Here is an 18,824-nt window from a genome sequence, read left to right on the forward strand (position 1 = left end):
GTGAGTAAGCCCCACTGAAAGCATTGGGACTTCATAGACATGTATAGGATTGCGTCGTTTGACATACTTGCAGTTTGTATTAACATAGATCTTGCCTAATACTCTGAGGTTCCTAAAGCTTCTTAAAGCTTACTTTGGTTTTAGGAGGGAAAAGATTTGTGAGCAATCGATTTGAGAGGTGCAGTATAAAGTCCATGTGCTTTTTCTCTCTCTCAAAAAAAGAGAAAATGAAAAATAATGTTTAGCAGCAGTTATTAAGGTGGGAGTAATTAAAGTCTGATAGTACCTTTAAGACTGCTGAGTGCTGCATGAGTAACAGAGCAGAATTCACATAGAATCCAATGCCACTAAAATAATAGATGAGATCCCAGCCAAAATAAGATGTAAAAGATCTTAGTGATCAAATAGCAATTTAAATTTTACAGCATTGGCCTCAAGTTTGAGAAGCACCACCTGCTTTGAAAATGCAGCCCTGGCAAGAAACTAAAATATGCAACTGCTTTTCTGTATGGGTCACTGAAAATATTGTGCTTGCTTCTACTAAATCCTGTCCCCTTTCCTATTTGTTGACCTCAGACCATGCATAGTTGGGTAGGTGAGGATATACCAGCTAGACCATCAGCCTCATCAGGTCCTGGTGAAGGAAACTTGGAAGAGAAGTGTAAACAGGTAGATTAAAAAGTAGTGTACACTAATCATAAGGTATACTCTCTGTTTGCAGTCCAGAGTTCTAATCTAGTCTACATCATCTGTGGAGAGAAATGGGGGCCCGAAATAAATATGCAGTGCTGACTGTGTGTGTGTGTCTGTGTGCGTGTGTGCAAATAAATTGGCTTGATGTATGTTTTCTTTCACTCAAGAGTTTGAATTAGATGAAGTGTAATCATTACTGTCTAAAAGAAGCTCTGCAGTTAGTTGCACTGCATGATGAGTTCACATCTCAAGGTTGGGTGGAAAGCGACTGAAGGCTCCTGGCGCAAAGTTGGGGTGTGCCTGCTTTTACATCTGCATGCAGCAGGCACACCCTTTGAGTATTAGCCCAACACAGCTCTGCCCTATTACAGGAGACAAAGGAAAAATGACATTTGTCTACGTAGAAAGACAACTTTGGTTATGCCCTTCAGTGGCATTTGAGGAATGGCAATCTCAAGTGCAATAAGCTCCTTTACTAGAGAGAATTTTGGATTCAGATAAATGGCATTGTAATTATTCCTGGGGGGAACAGACCTGCAGTAGAAACTGGTAGGAGCCTGCTTCAGAACTGCCAAGACAACTGAAAGGAGCAGTCATTGTCCTGTGGCTTTAGGAACAGAAGGGTTAGTCAATTCAGAAATGAGTCAAGAGGGGCTTTGAATCTGCTCTTTTCTAAGACTCCACAACCCTGAGATCTTGCTTGCCTAGGTGCACTACTGATTGCATGTAGGCATCCTCCGACAAACTAAAATTCCAGCGCTTGGATCTGCATGATCTGTCCCGAGTGCTTATGTACTTTGGCATGATTTCCTGCTTTTCCCTATTATTTTATTGCATCTTTGATTTGTCATAATATTTTCAGTTCAGAGAATGTTCTTTTGATGAATGTTCTTCAGTTCTGTAGAACAAGATGGACAGGAGTGATTTCCACCCTCTTTCTGGGTACAGTACAGTCAGATTCTCTATGCAGCTGGAAGATGCTCTGGCCAGTGGAAGGAAACTATTAGGCCTTTGTAGACAACAGACACACATTTTCTCTTCTTCAGGTGTAACAGTTTGCTTATGGTGGATGGAAAGGGTCACCATTTAAGGACTGAATCTTAACACACCTTGGAACAGCCAGTTTAGACCCTGACAAGTGACCCTTAGGGCTGACTTCATGGCACATGTAAACAAGAAACGAGATGGCAGTTGGATAGTGAATGCTGGATGTGGATTCTCCCCTCCCTCCCCAAGCAAACTCCAGCACCTGTTGGCTACCGTATTGCCCAAATTTACTGACTACATCAGCTTTCAGTCCAACTGAAAATGTTCTCATGACCAGAGTAGTCAGAATTTGTAGTTAATGTGTTGAAGCAGCTGCAGCATTTGAGGCTACTGTCCTAAACACACACACACACACTTACTAGGGAGTAAAATCCATTGAGCTCAGTAGGATTTACTTCTAAGTAAACATTCTTAGATTGCACTGTGTTTATATCCACATATGATGAGTCTGTTACATGGGGTTTATTCTTCAATTGAGATATTTCAGATAGACTTCATGTGCAAAAACTGACTGCTCAGTAGTTCCACTGGAGTGTGGAGTGTAAGATGCTGGTCTGGAGTTTAGCTTGTTAAATGCCCTAAAAGGCTTTGTAGGGATTAGTAATTTTTGAAGGTGTGTAACATGAGATATGTATCTCTACTAGGAAAAATACTGCATTGCTTGGGATGTATTCAGTGGTGTCCCTCTACTTATGCATGACTCTTAGAACCAACAGGTCTCCATCACCATAATGTGGAGGGAAGTGATGTCCACCTATTTTCTCACCCTCCCTGTGCTTCCCCCAACCTCCAGAGAGTTGGGGGGACCCTTTGGAACAACATGGGAGATGGCGCAGACAGCTGCACCAGGGAAGAATTGGCAAAAGTCGCCTCCCTCCCTGTTCTACTGATGGAAGCTGCCATTGGATCCAAGAGCCTTCTATCAAAAAGCGACATACAAGTCTATGTGATACACATTCTTTCGATGTGCTCTTTTATTTAAAGCACTGAAGCTCCCCTTTATTGTTTGACACCATGGTGGATTAGGTAACCCTGTTGTCTGATGCAGTAAGGCAGTTCTGAAGCCCCAAGGCCAGATAGCTGAAACAAGATATTTCATTGGACTTGGGAAGTACTTTGTGCATACACCTTTGATGCAATTCTTGCAAAACTTCAATGGATTGATCTCATTGTTATGGATGTGCTTCGTTGTTATGGATACTGTTAATGAATGTTAATTCCATCTAATTGAAGCTTGTCACAAAACACTATATGTATTAATGGATCTTAATCGCATCCCACGTTATTACTGGTAAGACCCTCCTCGATAGAACATAAGCAGTTTTTAAAGATTGCCCTGATGTTGATTGGTGGGTTTTTTTTATTCCTTCCTAGGCAGCACAAATAGTCCTGATTTCTCTGTTTGAACTGAACACTCCTGAGTTTACCATGTTACTTGGTGCCTTGCCCAAAACATTCCAGGACGGTGCTACCAGGCTGCTACACAACCACCTCAAGAACTCCAGTAACACTAGTGTGGTGAGGCTGTGACATATTTTCCTTAAAAATCAACTGAGCCATTGATTTATGTTAAGCTGTTGATTAGGCCTGGCCAATGTATCAATATACAGTGGTACCTCGGGTTATGTACTTAATTCGTTCCAGAGGTCCGTACTTAACCTGAAACGGTTCTTAACCTGAAGCACCACTTTAGCTAATGGGGCCTCCTGCTGCCGCCGCACCGCCAGAGCACGATTTCTGTTCTCATCCTGAAGCAAAGTTCTTAACCTGAAGCACTATTTCTGGGTTAGCGGAGTCTGTAACCTGAAGCGTATGTAACCCAAAGTAGCATTGTATAGCCCAGGACCAGGATGAGTAGCATATCATGGTGTTGGTTACACTTGCTGGTGAAACGACCTTGCTCCTGAGTCCCTCTGCTAGCAGCACCTGTTGGAGGGAGTCAGGAGTCTCCAGCTGAGTGAAGCCCGATGCTGCTGAGGCGTTGGGGCTCGCTCAGCTGGGTGGGGGGAGCCCTCCCATCCCCAGCTGAGCAGGGCCTGATGCATTGTCCCCAGCCTGTGAGGCGCTGGGGTGAAAGTTCCTCAGCTCCCACCGTGAGATCAGCAGCAGTTTCACGCTGCGTTTTGCTGTCTGGGGCCAATGCGACTTGCTTGGCTGGTGATACATCATGATGTTGAAAACCCAACATTGCCCAGCCCTACTGTTGATCTGTTCAGAGCTAAAGTTCTGCCCTAAAATCACACAGGATTTGTTTTACGGGATACAGTCAAACCTCAGTTGTCAAACGTAATCCGTTTGGAAGACCGTCTGATTTCCAAAACGTTCAACAACTGAGGCGCAGATTCTGATTGGTTGCAAGAGTTTCTTGCACTCAAGCAGAAGCCGCGTCGGATGTTCAGGTTCCAAAAAATGTTCGAAAACCGGAGCATTTACTTCTGGGTTTTCGGCGTTCGGGAGCCAAAACGTACAATAACGGAGGCGTTCGGGAACCAAGGTTAGACTGTAGTACAAAAAATACCTTTTGACAAAGTAGGTATACAATGGTACATAAATGTACATAAAGCACTTCTGCTTTTTCAATTTCTTCAAATATGGGCTCACTAGTTGTGAGCTTTTATAAGAAGCTTGGCATTGTCTAGATCAGTGGCATTTGGTATGCTTCAGACATGGACTACAAATCCCATCCAGCATGACAAATTATCAGTGTTGATGGGAAGTCTAGTCCACGACACCTGAAGGCTATCACATTGGCTATGCCTGGCCTTGGGTTTTGAAGAATGGCTTCTAAAAAGCAGAGGTGATGACAAAGCTTGTTGGTGCTCAGGCAGGGCTATGAACTTTAGGGGATCGTAATGGTAACCTTCTCAGTAAAGATTGTGGAGCCAAATTATATTATTTGGCTCAGGTTAAAGCCCAAGTTGGAGAAGAAGCTTATCCTCACCTTCCACTTCCATTGACAGGTGAAGTGGGCAGTCTCCTCCTCCTCCAGCATTCTAATGCATTGCATAGCAGCATGCCAGGACAAAAGACCACATTGGCCTTTGGGTTTTCCCCAAAGGATACTGATGTTGGAATAGTCCTGTTGGAAAACTGCAGTTCCCAAGGGCAAACGCAGTGGCATTTGGCCAGTCACTGGAGAGAGGAGGGGAGACTTCCTCTTTCCCTCTTCCATAACTAGACCAGAGTTTGTCACTACTCCTGTCAGGTGGGGGAATGGGCAGAGTGGTGGATTGTGGTAGGCAATTTCTGAAGCTGGATTGTCCCCCAAAAATAAGCCAATCTACTTCTGAAATTTTTTGGGGGGGAGTAGCTTGGCTTATTTTATTTAGAATATATGCATGTGTATATGCAGTGCTTTTTTTCTTAAAAAAAATGTTTAGGGGTATGTGTTCCCCCAGAAAAAAAGCACTGTGTATATGTATGTGTGTGTTCCAACACAAGCCCAGGAGTCATTTATTCCAACAACTTAATTAGAAAAATTTATTCTATTTAAGTGACACATTATATGAATGAGGACAAAATTGTTCCGTATTTATTCATCTTGTTGTTGTGCCACATGTTATTTGCCCCTTACCCTCTTTTTTGCTTGTACACTTAGGGTTCTCCTAGCAATACTGTTGGCCGAACTCCTTCACGTCACCCTAGCAGCAGAACCAGCCCCTTAACTTCACCTACCAACTGTTCTCATGGAGGACTCTCCCCAAGGTAATACTGCAGCTTCATTTTAAAAAAGATTGATAGGTGTCTGAGAGGCTTTTCTGTGTGAAACATATCTGAAAGGTGACTCCTCAAGAAGAGGCAATGTAGGAAAATATGTAACACATTTGCTCCGCTCTGAAAGTGGGTCAGGAGACAAAGCTTGTATCTGTACCTTAATAAAACCCTAAACCTGTACTTTTATGACAGCTTTTGCACAGAGTACAAAACGCTTGTTTATAATAAAGTGTCTAAAAGCTAATATAGATGTGGCAGACTGAACTATAGGCTCATACAAATGCACATGCTCAAGTATGCATCACAGCCTTCTGTAAAGGGGATTGTATTGTATATTTTTTTCCCTACTTCGCTGTACAATTGAATTTTAATAATGCATTATCAGGTTCGTATCAGAGGATGTTACACTGCTTGTAGCTGTAGGTGCGACTGGGTGTGTTCCTTGTGCATTGTAACAGAGAACATTATGAAAGCTGTGTGACATGGTAGAATTTTGTTAGGGGAAACTATACTCACACGTCCTGATCTAACGTCATAGCCTTCAAAATTTATTTTATTTTACTTTTTATTACATTATTCCTCCAAGGAGCTCAAGTTGTTGCAGCTCCCACCTCCCCAATCTATTGTTGAGAATCTGAGGTGAGATAACCACGTAGCAAAAGTTGCCCCCAGTTCCAGTCACCACACAGAAGCAGCTTAAGGTTCACAGTAGATTACTGCAGCATGTATAGGCTTTTGCAGATACATATATGTACACAAGCAGAAAGTATTTCTGTTGCTACAGCAATTCAAGATGTAACACAGACTCTGACTCACTTCTCAAGACTGACCCTGACAAATACAGCACAGTTCCCCGGACTGATGAGCTGACATGCCTTAATCATTTATATAGTCAGCACTGGACTGTTGCTGTAGCAGCTGGCTTGGCTTTGCCCGCTGCTGTTGGCTTATCTCAACCATGTAATAATTTGCGCTCATGAAGGAAATTAACCCCTTCCTCCAAGTTCCTCCCAACATTTATATTCACCACAACCCTGTGAGATAGATTAACCTATCCCAATATCATTCAATGAGCTTCGCAGGTGAGTAGGATTTAAACCCTTCTCTCCCAGGTCTTAATCCAGCACCCTAATCATTTCACCACACTCACTGAAGGGGATAGCTGTAACTTTGTTTCCTGGGTTTGGGGGTTTGGTTTTTTGTATTTTAGAATTGGGGAGCAGGGGAGCTGGTAACACACAGGCTTGAAAGGCTGGCAAATAATTACCAAGCACAATGAGGACTTCAGAAGTAGAAGGGTAGACTACATAGATCAGAAGTAGCTGACATGGTGTCCTCTAGATGTTGTTGGACTTCAGCTCCCATCATCCCTGCCAATTGGCCATTTGGATGGGACTTGGGAGTCCAAGCAACAGCCAGAGGGCACTACTCTGGCTACCCCTTGCACTAAGTTGTTCCTGTGCTAGAGTGATACAGGGGGGAAGTGCACAGTCTCTGCAAAGCTTTATAAATAAAATACTAATAAAATGCAACCTTTGTTTTAAACAACACAGCAGCATGGGTATCAAGGGGAAAGGGAGGAACAGTATCACTGTTGTATGCATTAGCCATTAGGTTCCTATGACACCTGTACTGTCACATTCCACACAGTAGTCATCACAATTGCAATCTGGGGGGGGGGGATCCCCAGCAACTACAAGGGGAAATGTGATTTTCCTGCAGTAAAGGGGCTACCTTCAGGACATGCTAGCCTGAATAGCTTGAGGAGCCTAGCCTCAGCTTGAGGAACCTGCATGGCATATTTCAAGGATTTGAGCAAAAAGGCCAGGGACAGATTAGATCAGGGAAAGCAAAGGGCATGGTTGAATATACTTGATGTTTAGATTAGAGGATGTGCTATAGCTTACTGGTTTAGTGCAGGCTTCGTATGCATAAGGTCCCAGATTCATTTCCTGGTATCTGTAAGATTCCTGACCTAAAAACACTCATCTGAGGCCCTGGAGAGCCAGCTTCTTAATGTGCATATAATACTCATTCTTTTCCAGTGAAATAAAATTTAGGGATGATTTAGACTAAAAACACACAAATGTCATAAAGGGCCCTGAGGTAATTGACACCAAATTTGTACTAGAGACCAAATGATTTGCTTCCACAGTGTTCGTCACAATACACCCATAGTCAGAGTAAAGTGTTGCAACTCGGTATTTAGAAACATTTCCAAAAAAGTTTAATTGTCCAAGATGCACATTTTAAGCAATATAGATTCACTGAAGAAGACTTCCATTGCTAGATATCAGTAAAATGGACAGTGTTGATATTTGCATCATGATGTCACTTGGCTATGTAGTTCTGAGAAGTTCAAAAAACCCCAAAGTGTTCTCCTAACCACACACATTTCTAAGTATGACTCTGCTATTAGGTAAAGAGCCTAGAAGGCAATGCTTTAGCTCAAACATCTTATTGAGGGTTCCATTCTGTACACATACCAGTAGATGCACATCTTTGAGCTGGATTCAAAAAACATATTAGATCAATACCTTTATTAAGGCAACCAAAATATCACCAAACAATGTGCAAACTTTCAGGTTCTCCAGAACTCTTAATCTAGCTAGATAGTAAGCAGAGCAAGGGTGCTGCAGAGAAAATCCTGGCTGATGGGGTTTCTGGTTTTCAGCCAATTATTTGCTTTTTATTTCTGGCGATTCCGTTAAGCCATTTCTGTAGCTTTCCAGTTCATTTTTGTAGCTTTCCTGTTCAGCTCTCTGAAATGCTTGCTGCATTTTTGAATTTATTTACTGTTTATTTATTTCTAATTGTGTTCTGTTTTTTAATTTTTGTTGTTGATGCTGCTGTCCTTGAGTTTGAAAACAGACAAAAAAGTAAAATCCTGCACCTAGGTCAGAAAGTTGACATAAGAACACAGCCTTGAACTATGAATGAATGAATGAATGATTTGTAGTAGTGAGATCAACGTCTTGCATTATTCTTCAGATGCTTTGGGGCTGATAATGCCTGAGAACTCTCTAACAAATAATTCCTCTTCTGTTTGAAATGTTATTTTCTTGATAGGATGTGGTATTTTTGAATTATAAACCTGTCCACTTGCATGGCTATAAAGTGACAGGATTGGTGGACTCTCTCTCTCTCTCTCTCTCTCTCTCTCTCTCTCTGTGTGTGTGTGTGTGTGTGTGTGTGTGTGCATGAGTCCTTCAAAAGTTGGGATTGAATGACTTTGGATGATTCCCTCACAGGTAGGTGAGATTGGCATCTGTGGAATTTATTACCCTTTCTTTTCCTTCTCCGTGAACCAGTATCTGCAAGCATAACTGCTCTTCTTATCTCTTTTTCTTGAGTGACTTTCCTTATTCCGCTGCTCAGAAAGAAACTGCTGTGACATGCAATAGAATTATTTCTGACTTCCCATTTCCAGTCTTGTAGCATTTTTCATACACCAATGTGATCTTTACCTTTATAACGTATTTAAAACTCAATAGAAACAAAGAGACAGATTGAATATTCCAGCAACTCCAGAAGGAAATGTCCTGAGATGTTAGGTTCTAGCAGTGATTGCGGGCTCCATATCTAGCCTTCTCTGACCTGACAGATCTCTCTGATCATTAATAAATGTCTAGGAGACCAGGCTGGAACATTGTGATAATGTTAACCTAACACCACTCCTAACTATGCTTGACTTAGAACGAACCATGGCTTTTAATGTATTTTTAAGCTCCTATTGGAAGCCGCCCAGATTGGCTGGGGAAACCCAGCCAGATGGGTGGGGTATAAGTAATAAATTATTATTATTATTATTATTATTATTATTATTATTATTATTATTATTATACATTATTATTATAGAAAAATATGCACTGTAGTTTTGAAACTACAATTTGAAAACAGAAAGGAGAGGGAAATTGAAAAGGAAAAATGAGGAGAGAAGGAGGGTGATTGAACCCACGAGGTCCTTGCAATCTCCCAACTATAGTTAGGAGAACAGGAATTTTCCATCTGTACTGAATCTCCCTCTCTCCTGCCTTTTAACTTTTAAATCACACAAGATGGAAATACATATTGGCTTTGCAGTGCAATCTTATTTATGCATGTTTACTCAAAAATCCCATTGAGTTCAATGGTGTTGGGCTGCAGCCTTAGTCTTCTCAAAACCTTAATGAATCATCATAACATGCATGAGAAAACTCAGCCCAAAAAACTACGTTTAGTCAGCAAAAGTGGAACGGGTGGAGCTGGAAAGCAGAATGTAGACCACTCTGATAGGAGGCAGAAGGATAAGAACATCTTTTTGCTTCTATGTTTTGAAGAACAATAGCTTTGAAGAATGAATGAAGATGCCACAGAAGCAATTACCATTCAAACTAGAGTCACAAGTCATCAGTGAAAGCTCCTGCCGTTTATCAGGGCCTTGGACAGCCCCCCCTTTTTTTTTTACAAGGCCCATTCTGCTTCAGCCTGACAGTAGACCTGCTAATTTGGAAGGTGTCTTTTTAAAATGTGTAAAGTGCTGAAATGGGGTGGATTAGGAGGAACTGTGGGTTTTGTTCAAAGAAGAACTTGCCAATGATGACAAGTATTTACTGTTCATATGAGTATTCAGTCAGAGGACCAGAGACATAGCTATAATGCTAAGAAGAAACACTGTCCTGGAAGTTTTGTTGGGAAAATGGATTATAAGATTCCACCCGCTGCCAGGTCATCTGTGGATGTGTACATCAGACCTGGTGACCATCAAGCACTTGGCTAGTTTGAAGCCCTTCTGGAGCCTACATTCTGTTACCCTGGTGAATTTGTTCCAGATGCATATTCAGAACAGCAATCACCTCAGTATTTTAATATTAGCTGAACAATTGAAAACCACTTCCAGAGAAAGCCAATGGCCAAATTTTCACTGATTTCAATTGCAGGATAACATCCTGGGTCTATATTGTGAAATACGCAAACAGAAACAACACATTGACTGTCCTGAAATCCTTAAATAACAATGTTGGTTGATACTAAAGATATTACTGAATAACAACATATTTACACGGAGTGTTTCTGTCCGGTTTGTTTCTATTAAGTTCCTCTCTTGCTGAGAAAGCATGAAAAGACTCAGCCACTCAGATTATAGTTTTGTTTTCTCCTTTTTTCTTTTTCTTTTTCTTCCTCCCTTTCTCTCTTTTCTTCCTGTGATCACTGCAGTCGTTTCTGGGGTTGGAGTGCAGATGGGCTGTCGAAGCACCCCCCTCCCCTTTTTCAGCCTAACTCCATCCCCGTTGCTCCTCCTCACAAGACTTTCAGGCGCTCTTACTCTCCCAGGTAACAAGCTACCTGTTAATCCATCTTGTCTGAGGTGTCACAATGTTATTTACCTTTTGTCTCAGGTAGGGTGCTTTCCAAACAGATAGGTCTTGGAGAGGCAGAGACGGGCAGCAGCTCTTTGCTTTCTACTTTTTATCTGTGGAGAAATCTCCACTTCTCAGTTCCAGAAGCTTTACCTGTTCAGCCACCACACCGAATTGTCAGAAACCATTCCTTTCTCTTCCTTCATTCCTTCTGCTGGAAGCACTGCAGTAAAGGCAACGTCAGGCAAGCAAGTTTCCCAGGGTAACACACCTTAGCCCACTTCCCCGTTGTGCAGTAAAGCCTGGGGTAGAGTCTTGCGATAAACCACCCAGAACACCAGAAGCACGGGGAACGTAACTGAAACATAGATGAGTTGCTGCTGGAGAATTACATTGCCTTGACTACCAAAGGGGAAAATGGGTTCCTGGCATCATTGGGTGGTCTTGGGAAATACCATGTTGTCTCTCTGCATTTAGCGTTCTGCTTCCTAGTCTTTCAGCTGCACCGGGAATCAGTATTCACTTGGGTACATAAGGGCTGGATCACACGTTGCACGGCATGTTTGCTGTGTGTATCCTGATGTGGGTGGGGGCAAATGTCTGTGCATCTTAGGCATGCTGGTCATGACATGAACCAGCTTGGCCATGGCTTCCTGGCATGTATTCTGCAATCTGTGGAGAAGTATATATCACCCTTTCGCAATTCAATTTGCCATACAAAAGGCAAGCACTGTTTTGCTGCATTAAATGTGAATTGGCCCTAGCTGCTGTATAGTCTGTGCATAGTCACTAGCCTCAGTTAAATTGGAACCCAGTAAATAAAGCTGGGATTCCGCCAACTGGGATTGCGGCGTCTCCCTCACTGCTGGAGCAGGCTGGGGAAACGGCACAAACTATTCCCCATCTTCAGCATGGGTATAGTAGCTTCTGGCTGGATCAAGGCAAGTAAGATTAGCATTCTGTTCAGCCCCCTTTTTAACTTGACAGTGTCTCCTCTCAAATTACACCGCTTTCTGAGGATACACACTGAACTGAATGCTTGCCTCAACTGGGGAACAGCCATAGCTCAGTGGTAGAGCATGTGCTCTCTGTGCAGAAGGCGCAAGGTTCAATCCATGGCATCTCCAGTTAGGGCTGGGAAAGTCCCTTGTCTGAAACCCTGGGATGCTGCTGCCAGTCAGTGTAGACATTACTGAGCTAGATGGAGCCAATGGTCTGGCTTGGTATAAGGCAGCTTCCAAGGTTTCTATAAGCATCCAGCTCTCCTTGCAGAATAAATGAACAATGAGAACACTGGAACAGATAGATTGCGTTCCCAATTAGTTTACTGGGCAAAGACTGCAGTAGTACTGTTTCTATTTGAACTATCAAATAGAACTATCAAATAGAACTATCAAATAGAACTATCATTCTATTTGCCATTATGATACATTCACAGGCAACAGCTAGGAATATGAATAGCAATGGATATGAAAATGGGAATGAGGATTTTCACACAGGTCTAGATTCTGTCAGCCTGTAGAGAAAGAGAGGGGGATTGTTGATATTTAGAAGTTCTGGTTAACTTTAATCCTGGTTAACTTTAGGGAAAATGTTAAAAGCTCCAGAAACTGGTGAGCTCTGAATCCTAAAGACTGTGTTTGTTGGAGGCTGTGGCAGTTGGGAAATAATATTGTGACATCTGTAAAAGCCACGCATTTCTCCTCATCTCTTTGTTCACTTTGTAATTCTTCCAGTTTTCTGCATGAATCATTGTTTTCTATCTTGTATGATTGATGGGATATATTTGTTCTTTGTAAATGGATGTTGTTCCATCTTGCACTTCTTTTTCTCTCTCCTCGTGTTATCTGTGTATCATACAATTCCTGTACTGCCTAAATGTATTTTATTGCACATGTGGTTACTCTTAAAAAAACAATATTCTAGAAATTGCTTTTCTTCCTTCCTTCCTTCTTTCTTCCTTTGCCTATTTTGTAACGATTCATTCTTAGGTTATAAAAATAAGTTCTTCCCTTGTGGATTTTGGATGCCACTGATATTTTAAGGCTGCAGATAAAATTCCATTCCATGATACAAGTTGTATGACATAACCCACACATTTGTGTAACTGTGCTCCACAGATGTTATTGTTTTAGAATAGAAACTCTGTCTGAATTAACTCTATGAGCTGCTTTAGCTACTAAGTGTTAGTAGGGGTGGTTTGGTTTTTTTTAATAGCCAACATCAACCTTGTTTAAAAAAGCCCTACTTCTAAAATAATGTCACCCCACCCACTTTTATTCTCAACAGACTAATAAACGAACTGATGCAAATAGTGTTTCCAGTAGATGCAGGCTATTATTGCGTGCATGTGCAACAGTATAGAATGCGATAAACAAAAATCCTGCCTTGCCCTGAAAGGCTTATAATCTAAATTTAGACCCAAGGAGGAAACAACAGGGAGAGAGGCACATAAGTAGAAAGAGGAGAGCCAAGAGTTGCAAAGGATGCGTGTGAGTGGGTGTCAGTTGCTTATTCTTAAGTTTTCTATGTACTCTATGACTATGGGGGGGGGGGGTTATACCAGAAACGTCACAGAAGGAGTGGATTTTTAGCTACAGCTGGAAGGGGAAGGGAGGTAGCCTACTTCTTCACACAGAGCATAGTTAAACTATGGAACTGGCTCCCATAAGCCGCCAACTTGGATGGCTTTGAAAGAGGACTAGGCAAATGCATGGAGAATGAAGCTATCAGTGGCTACTAGCCACACTGGCTGTGTTGCGCCTCCACTGTCGGAAGCATTATGCTTCTGAACGCCAGTTGGTGGGTATCACAGGTGTGCAGAGTGCTGTTGCTCTCGTAGACAGCTTGCAGGCTTCCCATAGGCATTTGGCTGGCCACTGTGAGAACAGGATGCTGGCCTGATCCAGCAGGCTTGTCTTTTGTTGTTGTTGCTGCAGCTCTGCCAGTGAGTACTGGGGAGGACCGCTCCCCCTTAAAGCCCATTTTCCACCTTGGGCCTGGAGGCAGGCCCCATACTCACCGCCACAGCTTATAAGGCTCCAAGGAGGCCTGGGGGGTGGGATGGATGTTTAGTCGGGTTTGGGAAGTTGTTTAATTTTGGTATGTTTGTAACTTTTACTGTTTTTGGTTTTTATTGTTTTTTGTATAGGTTTTAATTTGATTTTAAGGGGAGGGATCAGGACTGGCTGGGAGCCAACAAAATGGCTGGGGCATGTCCCGCAGGGGGGGGATGCACTGGGACAACCGATCTCAGTGATCATGGGCAGGAGGAGGAGTTACATTAAGACCAGACCATGTCATTACCAAGGAGGCAGGTTTAGTCGTTGTTTGAGGACTATCCCTGCCGCTGGGTCTGGTCTTGACTGGACGGATACTGGAATCAGCAAGGGATACCCACATGACCTGAAGGTGCTGCTGTGCAATGCCAGGTCAATGATTCATAAGACCACTGCCATCCATGACTTGATCGTGGGCCATATATGAGAATGGATGAAAAAATCATTCAAATTAGAGACCTAAAGATGCTACAGTTGGAGGAGCTAAGTGTTAAGAAATCATTGTGCCAGTAACAAGTAGAAAATTTCTAGAAGGTTCCAGAGTTTTTTCCTTGAATGTATGGGAGTGGCACTCTGAGCTTAATTAGCATCAGCTAGAAGTGCAAATAAGAAGACCACTCGGTTTGGTTTTTGCATATGCCTGTTCCTGTAATTTATGAGGTGCTGGAGATAAGACAAGACTTTTGTTTGAAAGTGTACTGTTAATTGCTGTTTATGTTAACAGTTGAAAATATATATTGCTATCGTAATGCTTGTACCCGGTCTGGGAATAAAATCTTCCCAGTTTAGGGAAGTTTTTAATGTTTGAAGTTTTATTCTGTTTTTAATGTTCTGTTGGATGTTGCCCAGAGTGGCTGGGGAAACCCAGCCAGCTGAGCGGGGTTGTTGTTGTTGTTGTTGTTGTTGTTATTTATTATTATCTCTTGACTGAGACTTCACAGAGTTTGTGCGTCATCTTTGAAACAACAACTTTGTCATTGTTCACGGCTTCTGTGAGAGAGAAAGAAGATAAACTCTGCTAAACAGTTTAAAAGAGGTTTTACCTAACCACCAGTGTCTGCACAGTGAAAGTGTGTGGACGGTAACCTCTAATATTAAGGTGGTAGTTGGGGTCTTGGGTGTAGAGCAGCCTTGGGTATAGTGAGCTTGTGAAAACCCAATGAAATCTAAGCATTGAATGCCCAAGCCCTTAGAGATGTGGGACTGGATGAAGGAAGTAGAGATCTGGAAAGTGAGTCTATGTTTGAATGCCATACAATTTGATGAAGCTGCCCAAAGCCAGAACATAGAGAGATTAAGAAAAGTCCCAAGAAAAGGGGAAGGGATGCTGCTGAAAAGTTGTGATGGGTAGGAAGAGAAGCAATCAGCTGTATGAAAGGCAACATAAATCAAGGAAGGTAAGGTCAAAGGCTGTGTACACACCATGCATTTAAAGCATACTCCTACCCTCAAAGAATCCTGGGAACTATAGTTTATCCCTCACATACCTTCTATTCCCTGCACTCTTAACAAGTATAGCAATCAGGATTTTGAGTGTGTGCTTTAAATGTGTGGTGTATACGCAGCAAGAATCCAGAGACCTTCAATTTTGCTGGTTAGAGAGAGATGGTGTAGAGACTGCATGAGCAAATAGCACGTTTCAAGACTTTGGAGGTAAAAGATGGAAGGAAGATTGGTTACAGAATGAGCAATTCTTTCAGAACACGGGAAATGGTGGCACATTTGAATATGATAGAGAAATAACTGATGTAGAGAGAGAACTTGATTTTGTGGTAGACTGGGTAGAATAACGATGCAAGTGCTATTATAGGTAAATCCTAGATTCAACCATTCCACAAAATCATCCTAGCAAGACTTTCACCGTGGGTGGTGTAGACAATGCCAGGACGAGAAGCCCTTTATTTTTGCCATTTTCAGAATGTAAGGAAATTGATTCTTTTGCAAAAAATGTAACTTTTATGTATCTTCTTATCAGTGAGTTACAATCACATTTTCAAGTGGTTGAAAATTATGTTGTTGAAACTGATGGTGTAGTTGAAACTGACAGTGCAGTTGAAAGGGCTTTCGTATTTGTTTGTTTTTCCACCACCACTGGCAGATCTTCCTTCCAAGTTTTTCTTTGTTCAGAGATTAGGTGTTGCCTTATGCCTGCTTTGCCAAAACACACCATGGACATTCAGTTCTGGTAGTGCTACTTGGGCTGGTGTTGCAGAGTTAGTGCATTGACAGAGGTCCAAGGATTGTATCTGTTCCCAGTATTCATGAAGCCCAGAGAACTCAGGAGACATAAATCTTGTCTTTGGTCCGCAGTTCTTTGAATCCCTTCCAGGAGGAGAAACTTCTAGACAATTGTCAATTGCTGAAACCAGAACGTTGTTCTGGTGAGGTGCCAGGCAAAATATGTTTCCATTTTGCGAAACATCCATTCAGCAGAGGTAATATGTGATGGGAGAATCTATTTGCCAGTTCTTTATTTCAGGCACATTTCTTTGGACTACACTATATGTGAAGGGGGCAGACACTTTTGTTCATTCACAGTGCTGCCCCCATCTTTATATAAAGCATCTTCTATTGAACCCTGACTGGAAACACAGGTAAAGTGGGGGAGGGGGAGCTAGGGTTCAGATCCTTTGCCCATGTGCATTTCTTGTTGTAAAAAATGAATACATGTACACTCTGCTTTATATGTGAACAGCGCACACCCATGAATGTTTTCCCCTTCATGTCTAGTTTGGCTCTATATCTTTCCTAAGTTGAGGCATACCAGTGCAGAGAGAAAATTGCCATCTTTCACCCCTGTTTGGAAACGATGGGATTCAGTTCTCATTCCTTTCATTTTAGCAATGAATAGTCTCCAGCCCAAGAGTCATTGTACGTAGCTGGTTCACACACAACACGAAGAGGACAGCATAGTGGTCACTGTGCCTGGTCCAACTACTGTGAGCTAATCCATGGTTTGGCTTAGTGTGTCATCTGAACCTGGACTGGTTGTTTCGCGCACTCCAGACAAACCGTGAACTAAAAGCCCAAGAACATGATCTGGTTACAGATCACGGCTTGTATGAAGTGAGACAAGCCATGAGACAAGGTTTAAATGGCATGCTAAACAAAATGATGACTTAGTTCACCCCAACAGGATTGCAGGAAGGTCATTTCCCTTGCCTTGCTTTGCAATGTAAGATTGCAACCACCAGTGTGCCCTGCTTTCAAATGATATTCATAGTTACAGGGTTTTTATATGGAATGGTGGTCTGCTGGTGTCCCTGGTAATATTCAGTCACATATACTCTGGTATTTGGGGCCAAAGTTCCCAGTGAGCATTAGAGAAAAGCAGGGCTTTGCTGATAGCTCCCCACATTTCTTGCATAAATCCATTCCAAGTATTATATTGACGCAAACTGCATTGGCATCAGTGATCACACTGGGCTACCTGTGACAGATCTGGATGATCCAAAGATGATCAAGTATCCAGTTGGGCCAAAGGGAAGCTGTTTCATATCTGATACTCCAGTTATGGTAGTAATAGACTTAAGCCAGCTTAAAATTTAGGTTAAACTAGCTTTCCTCTGGATATAATCAATTTATGTTAATTTAGATAATTTGACTTTGGTTTCTTGGAAAGCACAATTAAAAGCCCAAAAACTAGTTTGTGTATTTCATACATTGCCCATGGTGCCATAAACTTTTCAGTTTCCATTATCACTGATGTGCATTTTTATTACTAACCATTTACCATACTTCATTTATTTGGAACTAGGATTGACTACATATGCTAGAATGCTCGAACTTCATATGGAAATAATTGATTTTGATGTGCCTTTTGGTTGATGGTAGTATGAGATAATGCTGTTTAAATTTTGGCTGAAATTATTACTTTTAATTATTTCTAATATACAGTGAAATTGCTTCACTGAAAGGGCTGGTTGAGTATTCATGTTCGCCATATAAATGTAGTATCACAGTCAATACTTAGTTTATGTTTGCCAGGTTTATACCATCCACAGCCAACCTCTGAATCCCTGTTTTGGGGTCCTGAGTTCATGCCTTGTGAAAGTTAGCATAAGTTTTGAAGCTGAATTTCAAATCATGTGTCCCCAAGTGAGCTATATTATAGATCAAAATCAAGAAAACCACTCTTCGTTTTTAACATTCCGTATGTGTTTGATCTTCAGCATGTTGGATTACGACACAGAGAACTTAAATTCTGATGAAATTTACAGTTCCCTTCGTGGAGTCACAGAAGCAATTGAAAAGTTTAGTTTCCGCAGCCAAGAAGATCTAAATGAACCAATCAAGCGTGATGGAAAGAAGGACAGTGACATTGTAAGTAGGCTTCTGGGGAGATGAAAGGATGATGTTGATGAAAATGGTTAGCAAAATGTCGTGATTTTGAATAGTTTTCCTACAGGGAAAATATTTTCATGCCGTTTGACTTTGATAATCCAATGCCCTTTCTTAGCATTGAACTTCAGGAGTCAAATCTTGCAGCTTTTGCTCTCTTTGCGATCTTAGTAACTGCATCTAATGTAAGTCTTGCTAGTCTTAATTGCCCTTGTTCTCCCTGTTCCCACAGGTTTCTCGAGATGGCTGCTTAGCCTCACCAGCCACTGATGTGCGTGGAGGCAGTGATGTTGTGGAAGGGGGAAGGATGGCTCTTGATAACAAAACTTCCCTACTCAACACCCAGCCCCCGCGTGCATTTTCGGGACCCCGAGCCCGGGAGTATAACCCTTACCCACACTCGGATACTATCAGCGCCTATGACAAGAGTGCCCTTAAAGAGGCGGTGTTTGATGATGATATTGATCAGCTTCGGGACGGTTTGTTTTTGTTTTCTAAATTCCTGGACGATCCCCATTCTTGCTTTAAAATATGAATATTCCTATTTAATTGGTGATGAAATGTACTGGAACTTGCTTCTTGAGTTCAGTTTCCATCACCTCTTAGCTCATCTCTGCTAGAATATGCAAAG

General features: G+C 42.0%; 1 protein-coding gene across 22 annotated transcripts in view; it reads left to right on the plus strand.

The window, feature by feature from the left end:
• CLASP1 (cytoplasmic linker associated protein 1) overlaps nucleotides 1-18,824 on the plus strand; it is a 163,330-nt gene that overhangs the window by 128,094 nt on the left and 16,412 nt on the right. For 7 of the 22 annotated variants that reach the window (XM_083584369.1, XM_083584380.1, XM_083584384.1 and 4 more), the window contains 6 exons: nucleotides 577-669; nucleotides 3,115-3,258; nucleotides 5,339-5,445; nucleotides 10,651-10,767; nucleotides 18,025-18,175; nucleotides 18,426-18,672. In XM_083584369.1, coding sequence (XP_083440495.1) covers nucleotides 577-669; nucleotides 3,115-3,258; nucleotides 5,339-5,445; nucleotides 10,651-10,767; nucleotides 18,025-18,175; nucleotides 18,426-18,672 — 859 coding nt within the window. The remainder of the gene's footprint in view (nucleotides 1-576; nucleotides 670-3,114; nucleotides 3,259-5,338; nucleotides 5,446-10,650; nucleotides 10,768-18,024; nucleotides 18,176-18,425; nucleotides 18,673-18,824) is intronic. The other 15 variants (XM_083584388.1, XM_083584372.1, XM_083584390.1 and 12 more) reach the window with 3 other exon arrangements.

The sequence above is a fragment of the Podarcis filfolensis genome (genome assembly GCF_964270895.1).
Source record: "Podarcis filfolensis genome assembly, chromosome: 1".
Lineage (NCBI taxonomy): Eukaryota > Metazoa > Chordata > Lepidosauria > Squamata > Lacertidae > Podarcis > Podarcis filfolensis.